General features: G+C 44.4%; 1 protein-coding gene across 1 annotated transcript in view; it reads right to left on the bottom strand.

Moving 5' to 3' along the window:
- Positions 1–11,180, bottom strand: part of HDGFL3 (HDGF like 3) — a 73,868-nt gene extending 62,688 nt beyond the window's left edge. Inside the window, exon 1 of the mRNA XM_032341970.1 lies at positions 10,469–11,180. Coding sequence (XP_032197861.1) covers positions 10,469–10,552 — 84 coding nt within the window. The 5' untranslated portion in view covers positions 10,553–11,180. The remainder of the gene's footprint in view (positions 1–10,468) is intronic.
- Positions 11,181–12,187: the final 1,007 nt, after the last annotated feature.

The following is a 12,187-nucleotide window of genomic DNA, read 5'->3' as shown; positions in this document are numbered from 1 at the left end:
TTTAGCCATTCTAATAGGTATGAGGTGGTAGCTCATTGTGATTTTGATTTGTATTTCCCTAATGAGTGATATTGAGGATTTTTCATGTGTCTGTTAGCCATTCGTACGTCTTCTTTGGAGAAATGTCTGTTCATGTTTTCTGTCCATTTCATAACTGGATTATTTATTTTTGGGGTGTTGATTTTGATGAGTTCTTTATAGATTCTGGATACTAGCCTGTTACCCGATGTCATTTGCAAATATCTTCTCCCATTCCGGCAGCTGCCTTTTCATTTTGTCAATTCTTTCCTTTGCTGTGCAGAAGCTTTTTATCCTGATCAAGTCCCGATAGTTCATTTTTGCTTTTGCTTCCCTTGCCTCCAGAAACGTGTCTAGTAAGAAGTTGCTGTGGCCAAGGTCAAAGACATTGCTGCCTGTCTCTCCTCTAGGATTTTGATGGTTTCCTATCTTACATTTAGGTCTTTAATCCATTTTAAATTCATTTCAGTGTTTGGCATAAGAAAGTGGTCCACTTTCATTCTTCTGTCCAGTTTTCCCAACACCATCTGTTGAAGAGACTGTCTTTTGTTTCTAGTGGATATTCTTTCCTGCTTTGTAGATTAGTTGACTGCAGAGGTGAGGGTTCATTTCTAGGTTCTCTATTCTGTTCCATTGACCAATTTGCCTGTTTTTCTGCCAGTACACACTGTCTTGATGACTACAGCTTTGTAATACAGCTTAAAGTCTGGTATTGTGATGCCTCCCACTTTGCTTTCTTTCTCAACATTACCTTGGCTATTTGGGGGTCTTTTCTGGCTCCATACAAATTTTAGGATTGTTTGTTCTAGTTCTGTGAAAAATGCTGGTGTTACCTTGATCTGGATTGCACTGACTGTGTAGATTGCTTTGGGTGGGTAGTATAGACATTTAAACAATATTTTCTTCTAATCCAGGAGCATGGAATGTTTTTCCATTTCTTTGTGTCCTCTTCAATTTCTTTGATTAATGTTCTACAGTTCTCATTATACAGATCTTCTACCTCTTTGGTTAGGTTTATTCTTAGGTATCTTATGGTTTTTTTGTACAATTGTAAATGGGATGGATTCCTTGGTTTCTCCTCCTGCCACTTCATTACGGGTGCAGAGAAATACAACAAATTTCTGTAGGCTGGCTTTATATCCTGAGACTTTGCTAAATTCATGTATCAGCTTTAGCAGTTTTTTGGTGGAGCCTTTGGGGTTTTCTATAGAGAGTACCAGAGTATAGAGTGAAAGTTGACTTCTTCCTTGCTGATTTGGATGCCTTTTATTTCTTTTTGTTGTTTGCCGAGGCAAGGCCTTCCAGTACTATGTTGAACAACAGTGGTGATAGTGGACGTTCTTGTCGTGTTCTTGACTTTAGGGGAAAAGCTCTCAGTTTTTCCCCACTGAGGATGATATTAGCTGCAGGACTTTGGTATATGGCCTATATGACAGACTTTGGTAAATGGCCTATATGACACTGTGGTATTAATAAACACAAATCTGTAACTGAATTAATGTCTGGTTGTGTGTGTGTGTGTGTGTATATAATGTCTGGTTACAAGTTAGGCAGACTATATATATATATATATATATATATATATACACACACACGCACACACACCTCCCCATATATGGTCTATGATCCTTTTAGCCAACTTATTTCATGTACATTTCAACATTTGATTCCAAGGAAAAATGAGAAAGAAATTAAGAATTATCATCCCCCCTATTTTACAAAGAGGCTATAATAAAAAAAGATGTCCAAACCTGACAAGCCAAGACAGTGGTGGAATGAAGTATGTGTATTTTAACTCCTGGTGTCACTGTTCTTTCCAACATCATAGGAAGTCTTACTCAGATACCTGAGTAGAAGGCTATCCCTTCTAAAGGCTTAAAACTCAACAGTTACCAGATTACTTCATTTTTTAAAAGTTTTATTTATTTATTTGACAGAGAGAGACATAGAGAGCAGGAACACAAGCAGGGGGAGTGGGAAGCAGGAAGCACAATGCGGGGCTCAATCCCAGGACCCCGGGATCGTGACCTAAGCTAAAGGCAGATGCTTAACCACTGAGCCACCCAGGCACCCAGATTACTTCATTCTTTTTACCTCCATGTGGTTCCCTGTGACTATACAGCTATTCCTGACTAACTGCAGCAAATTCCTATTTGGTAAGAAAATAGAATAGAAAAATTCACTTACTAACACAGCCGAGAAGCTATTACATGTTATGAATGGCAGTGAAATAACACACGAAGATGCTGTTACAGGGATTAAGAATACAGTGGCTAGTAGTAGTTCTTATGATTTAGCTTCTAGGCTCTACTGAACCAGTAACTCTCATAACTGCTCCACCTGGTATTCAGAGTGTATGTATCCTCTCACACATAAAGGTTTCGAACTTACACTACGTCAACACCATGCTATTCACTCGGGATTGATTTTAATGAGTCTCTGCTTTCTCTGCATGCATAACTAATATCTTAGTTGGTTTTCACTGCCTTGTGTCAAAGGGCTTGCCAAGAGATACAGACTAGAGAAAAATAATGTAATAAAAATAATAATATATAATAATAAAAATAGTAATAATATACTAATGTCACAATAAATGTTCTCAACCACGAGAGTGCTGGCCTCCCAGGTGCTTCTCAGTACCACATATATACAGAAACGGTCTTACGCATCACCAAATGCTTCTTCAGTCCCTTTACCTACTCTTGTCACATTTCTTATGTTCCTGTGGCATTCTTAACGATCTGGGGATTAACACACTTACTCAGTACGTAACCTTAGGTGAATTTCTTAAGTCTTGGTTTTCTTACAACTTACAGTAGCTTTATCAAGTATTTGTCCTCACTTGTAATCAAGACATATATGATACATGATTTGATATGTCACATATGATTGATATATATATATATACTCTGCCTAACATGTAAACAAATAAATTAATTCATTTAAATATTTGTATTTATTAAACTGACAAATATTTTTAAAAATTTGAGACCTCTACTTGTAATGAGTATGTATGGAAACAGGTATTCTCTTATTCTTCTACTGGGTAAGACAGTCAAAACGTCTCTGGAGGACAATGTGACAATGTAAATCCAAAGTTTTAAACCATGCACATGCCACTTGACTGAGATATTCCCAGAGACTTGTCCTGAGGAAGTTAACTAATGATTTAGCTTAATGCATGCTTCTCTGAGCATTATTTTATCTGAGTATAAAGCTGGAAATTGGGGGGTCTGGGTGGCTCAGTGGGTTAAACCTCTGCCTTTGGCTCAGGTCATGATCTCAGGGTCCTGGGATCGAGCCCAGCATCAGGCTCACTGCTCAGCAGGAAGCCTGCTTCCCCTTCTCTCTCTCTGTCAAATAAATAAATAAAATCTTTAAAAATTTAAAAAAAAAAAGCTGGAAATAACCTAAATGTCCCTATAAAGGAACTGGTTATAATTTATAACAAATAGGTCTATACCATAAATCACCAGACAGTTACTACAAATAATGCTATAGGAATATATTCATTGCCATTGAAAGTTCCCTAAGATATAGTGTTTAAATGGGGATAAAAGGCTACAAAACTGTATATAACTATAAAAATTATGTACTTATATATGTAGGTTCATATTCATGATGCTTATGACAAGGCAGAGGAATAGCAATCTTTCCACAATGAATATTATTACTTAAGTAATAAAAACTTTTTACACAGATGAGATACTTATAAAAGTCAATCCATTCTCTCTTTTAAATAGCTGAAGACAGTTTAAAATAGTTTACAATATGAGCGAGGGTTCCTGGCTGACTCAGTGGAGAAAGTGACTCTTGATCTTGGGGTCGTGAGTGTAGAGATTACTTAAAAATGTTTTTTTCTTTTTAGGAGAGCAAGCAAAAGCAAGCGAGCCAGAGTGTTGGGGGGAGAGGGACAGACGGAGAGGGAGAAAGTCTTAAGCAGGCTCCATGGCCAGCAAACAGCCCCATGCAGGGTCCTATCTCATGACCCTGAAATCATGACCTGAGCAGAAATCAAGAGTCAGATGCCTAACTAACTGAGCCATCCAGGTATCCCCAAAATAAAATCTTTAAAAAAAAGTTTATCGTATGAGCAGATTGTTTTAGATGCAAGGAGTACTACTGACCTTTAAGGATCCTCTATAGTCAGTACCCTGGGGTGAAAGACATTTTTTTTTAAAAAATTTCTAATTTGTTACAGACATTTTTATAAAATACATGAAAGATGAAATAGTAGAAAAATAAAGTCACAGAAAACATAAACTTCATTTTAAAAATTAAATTCATAAACATGAAGTTACTCTACCAGATTGCTTAAAAATTTTTTTCTAAATTCTTACTTTCCATTTCTGCACCTATCTGGTCCTTGACAGGTTAACGGTCCACAGACCATGCTCCCAGTAAGCAAGGCTCTGATTAAGAAGCCTTTTGGCAGTGGACTAATCACAGCTTCAAGTAGACTGGATTCTGATTGAACATCTGGACAATCTTCTGTATCAGAAGGTAACTTTCTCCAATAAACAGGAGCATTTGGGCTCTTCCCTATTAGGTTTACCATATTTACTAGCCTACGATGTTTTTCTTATGCTAATAGATATTTTCAATACAGTCATATAATTTTAAACTATCAGTCATTTTCCAAAAGAATGAAACACAATCTCATATAGTAGAAACCTGGCTTCAGAGAATTAACATTTTCCAAATCCCAGGGAAACAGTAGTCATTACGGCACAGCAAAGGGGATGTGCCAGAAATACTGATTCAGCAGGTTGAAATGGGAGCAAATGTACATATTGACACTGAGGGTTTAAGTTGCCTATCTGTTCCCAGATTTAAGCAGAAGAAAATGAGACAACGTGCCAGTCCCTCAGCAACATGAATATAGTCCCCAGGGAAAGGCTGATGAATTCCTGCCACTCTACCTGAGGGATGAACCAATGATGGGCTACTCTAGACTCGTGCCAAAGAAACAGGAATATAAACATCTTACTTCATGTTGAGATTAAAAAGAATTTAAGTCCCAAGTCATTCCCTGAAATTCTGTAGCTTGGTCTCCAGAAATAAAGGTTCAGAGTTTAGTAACAGCAAAGAAACTGGAAGTACTATGGATCAGAACTAAGGATTCTCAATCAGTGTTTAGGTACGGAGGGGAGCCTGAGTGGCTCAGGCTAAGCCAGTTGTTAAGCGTCTGCCTTTGGCTTAGGTCATGATCCTAACACTGGGATCAAGCCCTGCATCAGGCTCCCTGCTCAGCGGGAAGCCTGCTTCTCCCTCTTCACTGCCCCGGCTTGTGTTCCCTCTCTCGCTGTCAAATAAATAAAAACTCTTAAAAAAAAAAAAAAAGGTATGGAAACTTTAATATGTAATTATAATATTTTTAAATTGTTGAAAATTTAATCTGTTGGTAGAAAAATGAAAAACTATACTTAGCACAATGGCTTACACACCGTAGGTCCTCAGTAAAAGTTTAGCTAAGAGTTTAGCTCTTCAAGCTGTCCTAGAATGGTGATCAAGTGCCTTTTTTTTTTTTTAAGATTTTATTCATTTATTTAAGAGTGAGAGCAGGAGCACTGGAAAGGGACAGAGGGAGAGGGAGAAGGCGGCTCCCCACCAAGCAGGGAGCCCGCTATGGGGCTCAATCCCAGGACCGTGGGATCGTGACCTGAGTTGAAGGCAAACACCCAATTGACTGAGACACCCAGGCACCCCCAATGTTTTATCTAGCTCTCGACTTATCAGGTAAGAAGTTGAGAGCTAGATTAAAAATAGAGCAATGATTTAGCATGAAAGTATTAGAAAAACCAATATAGTTAAACCAAAGACAGGCAGAAACCAGAACTAAAAAGAAATGTAAACAGAAAGCTGTAAAGTAGTAAATGAGTTTCTCAGACAGTCAAAAGGGAACAGGAAGATGCAAATTGGTAGCACTGAAGCCTCAAAGGAAAAATAAAATTCTCACTGAAAGCTGAGAATGGTCAAATTCAATCCATGAAGTCTGAAGTGTTAGATTCTTTTCTCCCACTTCAAAGTATGAAGGTAAGGTAAAACTTACACACAGGATAGTGTGCAAATCTTAACTGTGCAGTCTGATAAGGTTGAGTGTATCACATCCAGATCATGATAACAAACATTTTCAGAGCTTCCTCCCAGTCTGTAACATCCCCTCCAACCACTACAAACTGATCCCCACTTTTGCCTGTTTTCGATGGTCATGCTATCATACAGAATCTATTCATGTTGGCTTTTTTTTTCACTCAATCCCAAATTTTGAAATACAGCCCTATGTTTGTGGGCCTCCGGAGTCTGTTCCTTTTTACTGCTGAGCAGTACGCCACTGCATGAAGGCGTTACGGTTTGGTTTAGCCATTCTCCTGCTGATGGACATCTGGGTTGTTTTCAATCTTCTGCTATGATGAATAAAGCTGTCATGGCTGAGCCTTGTCGTACAAGCCTTGTAATGGCCATAAACACTCACTTCTCTCAGGTAGATGCCTAGAACAGACTGCTCAATTACAAGATAGGTGTGTGTTTAACTATGGTAGATTGGGCCGGTTTTCCCAAGTGATTTTATCTATTTACTCTTCTATTAGCAAGGCTGGAGAGATCTCATAGAAGGTTTTTAAATTTTAAAAAAGAGTTTTGATTGAAATACAAGAGTTTGGGGACTTTTTTGTTTTGCTTTGCTTTTTACTTCCATCTTTCAGAGCAGGGGTAACACACAGAGTGCTCACACCTCAGAAGATATACAAGATAATTTGGGGGAAGGCTGTGAGAAGAAAATGGTACAATTTCTATTTTAGTTTCTTATTCTTTTACCTACAAAGTAAATTTTACAGATATTTAACATATAAATGGGCACCGGTGTCCTTATTCAGATGGCTGTATTTATTCACTTTGAGCACACTGTGATTTACGCCATTTGGGAGTGCCTAGTTGAGCAAAATTATGGAATATTCACTTCTAAATGAACTCTTGCCAAATGAACAAGTGGCTAAAAGGAGTCCTGCAAAGATAATACCAATAATGTAAGCACAAGCAAACAAGGAAATGGCCCAGCTGACAGTTCTATTGTAGAAAATCTCTTTAGAAAAACTGTGACTATCTAGTCAGATCTCAGAAGAAACAGGCAAAAAAATTCCAAAAGTTATTTTTAAAAATAGACTTAATCTACTGCTATCAATATTTTGCTAATAAGAATTTTAAAACATAAATTACATCATCTGTCATCTGCTTTCTTTTGTATTTATTTTACAATGTAGGAAGCAATAGTGCATTTTACATGGAGATATAATTTAAAGTAAATTTATATATATTAGGGATTTTTACCAATAGAGCACATGATCAATAGGGTTCAGAGACTCTTATTTTAGCATAAGTATTTTTAATATCAAGCTAGTTAATCCGTAGGTACAAATAAAACTTGTATTTTTAAGTCATATGCAATATAAAATATATTGTTAGAAACAGCTAGTCGGCCACTGAATGCTAATATAATGCATCTGAACAGGGAAGAGGACAGGAATTAACTGAGAAGAGCCACGAGGGAACTTTCATGGGTACTGATACTACCGTATATCTTACAAGGGGTTTGGATTATACCAGCGTATACATTAATCAAACTTCACTGAATGGTACATTTAAGTGTGTTTCAGTTTATATAAATTTTATCTCAAAAGGCCAAAAAAAAAAAAAAAAAGAAGAAGAAGAAAGAAAGAAAGAATGAAAAAGGATCTATAAAAAATACTGACCTCTAGTTAATGATAATGCATGCTGAAGTATCTAAGAGTAAATTATACTGATGCCTGCAACTTACCTTAAAATACATTAAAATAAGATGGACTGCTGTACGGATAGAGGGATGGATCATGAATCACAAGATAAAGCAAGTGCAGTAAATGTTAATTGTAGAATTTAAGTGGTAGATATAAAGGTGTTCACTGGACAACTGTTTTTAACTTTTCTATACACTTGAAACGATTCATGACAAAAGGTTGGAAAAAATAACCTATCTACTCAAAAGCTGAAAATTAAAAACAGTGTAGTGATATAAGGGGAAAGTCAGAAATCGAAAAAGTAAAAAAGGTAGCTGCTTGGTACTTTTACACACACTGAATCTGTGCGGTGAGAATTATGCCTATTTCACAGGCTAGTAAATTAAAACTTAGAAAGATTACAGAATATGCCTAAGGTCACAGAGTTTGAAGGGCGGCCAAAAGCGGAATCCAACCTGACCAAATTTGCTAGAGGAGTGAATCCTCTGGGCCCACATTCCTCACAAGGGGCTGCCTAGGACCCAACAGCTTCCCTACGGCAGGGAAGTTGCTTCTCCATTCAAGCATGGACCTTCTTCGATAGAAGAGTCCTCCCAAAATCTGTCTCCCCCATGCTTTTCCTCCTAGGTCTGTCTGATCCCTTGGGGCCATACAGAATCTAATCCCCACAAGAGCGCCATCATATCGAATGCCAGTATTTGAAATATGAAGAAGTAGGATTTTTTTTTCCAGTTAGCATTTTGTAACATCATCTACAGACATCTATAGCGAGGTGTAGAATGGGAATAATGCCTTAGCCACCTGGAGTGGAAGCAACTTGAGAACATCCATGGAGCATACAACATGGTAACTACCAGAGTAGGGACTCACATCTTTTTCTAACCATTACCTTTTCTTGGAAATTACAACATGCCACTCACTATAAAATACCATTTTATAAAAAAGAAAACACATGTCCTTTCTTTGAGGAGTTTACATGAAATGGGGAAGAGACACAGATTTTTCCTTCCTGTACTTATTTTATCTAACCACCTGATTGTTTCCTCATTTTATTTTCCATTTTGCCTTGGTTTGGAATTACAACTTCTAGGAATTTTGTGTGCAATCAGATATAGAACTAGGACTACTTATTCTGCACTTTTTTTGTTTCAAAATGACTACAGGTGGCCAATCTAAGTAAGCAACTTGTTAATGAAATTTTAAATTTTGGTTGGGTTTTTTGTTTGTATGTTTTTTACTCTCCAAAGTTATTATCACAGCCTAATGGAACCTGAACCTCACTGGAAACCAGAGGTTGTTGGAAGGAATCCTAGAGATGATAATTTTCTGATTTCAGAACTGGATGTTCAGACAGCTGAAATGATTAGTCCGTAACAGAGCCCAAACCCAATACCAGGCCCCCCAATTCCCAGGCCAACTGTTTTTTGTGGTTTTGGGTTTTTTGTTTTTGTTTTTTTCTATTTTACAATCGCGGAACTAAATGCAAAAAAAAAAAAAAAAAAGTGATTATGTCCACCCATTACTTCAACTTCACTAATTTCAGCCTGGCCACCCGTGATGTCACTTCCTTTTGTGAATGGGTGCCCCCCCCCCCCCGGTCTAGCTACCTTCACTTGACTGTAATACAACATTTTAGAGCTCACACTCTTATTTATGCCAATATTTCCCACGTCTATTCTGTTCCCCAAGGATACCAACAGAGCCTCCAAGATGCCCCGACCCTCCTTTTCACTGTTATTTCTCCTTTCAAACACCTACCTGCCAACTAGCATAAAAATCAAAAGTAAACGGGGTTTATTTTTAAGACACAAAGCACACACGGCAGTGTTGATCTCCTCCTCGCCCAAAGGGCCCGATTTAAAAAAAAAAAAAAATTGAGGCTGTGTATTACACGCAGATGCTTTCGAGAGAAAGCGCCAGCCACGACCTGGAAGAGAGAGCTATTGTGGGCTGTAGCGGGAGGCCGAGCCGAAGGTCTGGGATCCGACCTAAAACAAACATGGAGGTGAAAAGGCACCGGGAGCTCCGCGGACCCGCCAGCCGCTGCCGGGCTGCGAGCTCCCGGCTGCTCCGGGTGGGTCCGCGGAGCGGCGGGCGGCGGGCAGGCGCGGACGCCAGGACAATGATGCGGCCGGCGAGGCTCGGGGGGAACTCAACAAGTCTGGAAGGCGACGGAGGCGCCGAGGGATGGATGAACCGCTGCCAAGAGGCTCCTGCTGGCCTCTGGATGACCACTGGCCCTTTCCAGGATCCGCCGCCGCGGCCCCCGCCGGCCCGCCGCCAGCCATTTGCATCACGCTCCCCTACGTGCCCCGACGTTCGCCCGGGACCCGGCGGCCCACCCGCGACCCTGCCCGCAGCCCTGCCTCGCGCCCGGGCCCTCCGCCCCCGCGCCGCGGCTGCCCGGCTTCCCCGCGGCGGGCCTGCCCGGGCCGGAGCCGCCTTCTAGAGGGGGCGGAAGGATGGCCGCCCTCGCGGGGAGCGGGCGCGGCCCGGAACCCTCGGCTCCGGCCCGGGCACGGCCTCCGTGCGCAGCGCCGCCCGCGCCTCCAGCCCCGGCCGCCGCCGGCTCGGGGCGCCGGGCTCCGGGCCGAGGCGGATGGAGGAAGGGGGCGGGCGCGCCATCATGAAGGGGAAAATGGTGGGCGGGCGGGCCCGCCCGCGGCCGCCGTACTCACCCGGGCCGGCCAGTGCGGGTAGCCCTTCATCTTGGCGAAGACCAGGTCGCCCGCCTTGTACTCGCGGGGCCGCGGACGCGCCATCCCGGCCGCTTCCTCCCCCGGTCGTCCTTGGTCGCCGCGAAGATGCCGGGAGGCCGCCCCCCCGTGGGCCGACGGACTGCGCCGCGCTCCCCGCGGGCCTCGAGCGGGCGGGCGAGCGGCCGCTCCGACGAGGGGAAGCGGCGAGGCGGCGGCTGAGGCGAGGGGTGGGCGGGGGGCGCAGCAGGCCCGGCAAATCACGGCCCGGCAGCGGGGGAGGGGAGCCCCCGGCCGCTCGGCTCTCGCCCGCGCCGAGGTCCCCGCCGCCGCCGCGCGCTGCTCACAGGCGCCGCGTCGCCTGCCTCATGCCGCCGCCGCCGCCGCCGCTGCCGCCGCCGCCGGCCTCCCTCCCGGGCTCCCGGGCGCGGCGCGAGCGCCGGGCCTCGCGCCTCCTCCGAATTCCTCCTCGGGCAGCGACCGCAAACACGATCTTATTATTGTTCTCGCGCGCGCTCAGCATCCCCCCCGCCCCGCTTCCCGCTCCCCTCCCCTCCCGCGCCGGCCGGTTAATTCCTAGGTACACGGCCGGCTTTCGCCCAGAAACCGAGCGCGCCAGCCCGGCTGCTCCGCGGGCGGGCGCGTCCTCCCCCAGCACCGAAGCCCGCGCGGGGCGGGCGGGAGCGCCTACTCCGGGGGACGCCCGCCGCCCGCTCTCTTTTGTTCTGGGCCCGGAGCTGCCTGCCGCAGCCCAGCCAATCACCACCTGGCCGCCCCCCTCCCCGCCGGCCCGCGCCGCTCTAGGGGGGCGCTCCCCCACCTCCTCGCGCCCCCCAGTCCCACGCCCGGCCCCCGCCTGGCTGCCCCCCGCGGGCCACTGCTGCGGGTGCTCTCCGGCGAGTGGGGCACAAAGGCGCTGCAGGCCTGGGGGACGCGAGGGGACCCGCTGCCCTGCGCATCAGGCTGCCTGCAAAGAGCCCCGCTCTGGAGTCGGCGACCTTGTTGGGTCCTCGCCCTAGGTCTGCCCTTGACAATGCACTGTGACCCACCGAGGGCAGGCTCTTGGCCGGAGTCACGGGCGGTGGCTCTCGTTGGCCTGGCGGCACAGGCGGGATTCGAACGCGGAACTACAGGACTCCAGAGTCCAAGCGCGGTCGTGCTTCTCCAGCGCGTGGGTCTTGCAGGCCTGTAGTTTGGGGAAAGGGACTTAACTCTGGCGTGTCACTTGTTTCCAATCCTGGCAACATTTCGGACAACGTGTCTTCAATCTGCCTAATGATGAATCTGCTTCTTTCATCATGTCGAAGCCCACCCGTAAGAAGTCACTGGCGCAGCCCTTGAGTGTAACCTACTTGCTGTGGCCTTCGTTTGTCACGAGGATGGCTCTCGTTCGCGTCTGTCCCCTCTTCTGAGCGTTCCTGCTCTTCCCTTTTATAGAAGCTATTCATTTCCATCAGTACCTGCCTCCCTCGCTTGCTTTGTAGAGTGTGTGTGTGTGTGTGTGTGTGTGTGTGTGTTGCCTGGCGGACCAACCCCTGCTCCTTTCTTGGTGCTGGGCTTCCAGTAATGGGGCTTTGAAGTCTCTAGACTTCCTGAGGCTTGTTGACATTGTTACTAGTGCTTGACGTGACCTACTCATGCGTTTCCTTACTACTTAGATATCACGCCTTCCCCCATGGGTCCTGCAGGCTCACCTGTCCT

This window comes from Mustela erminea, chromosome 5 (genome assembly GCF_009829155.1).
Source record: "Mustela erminea isolate mMusErm1 chromosome 5, mMusErm1.Pri, whole genome shotgun sequence".
Lineage (NCBI taxonomy): Eukaryota > Metazoa > Chordata > Mammalia > Carnivora > Mustelidae > Mustela > Mustela erminea.
The sequence above is the reverse complement of the archived record's forward strand: the minus strand, read 5'-3'. Positions and strand labels throughout refer to the sequence as shown.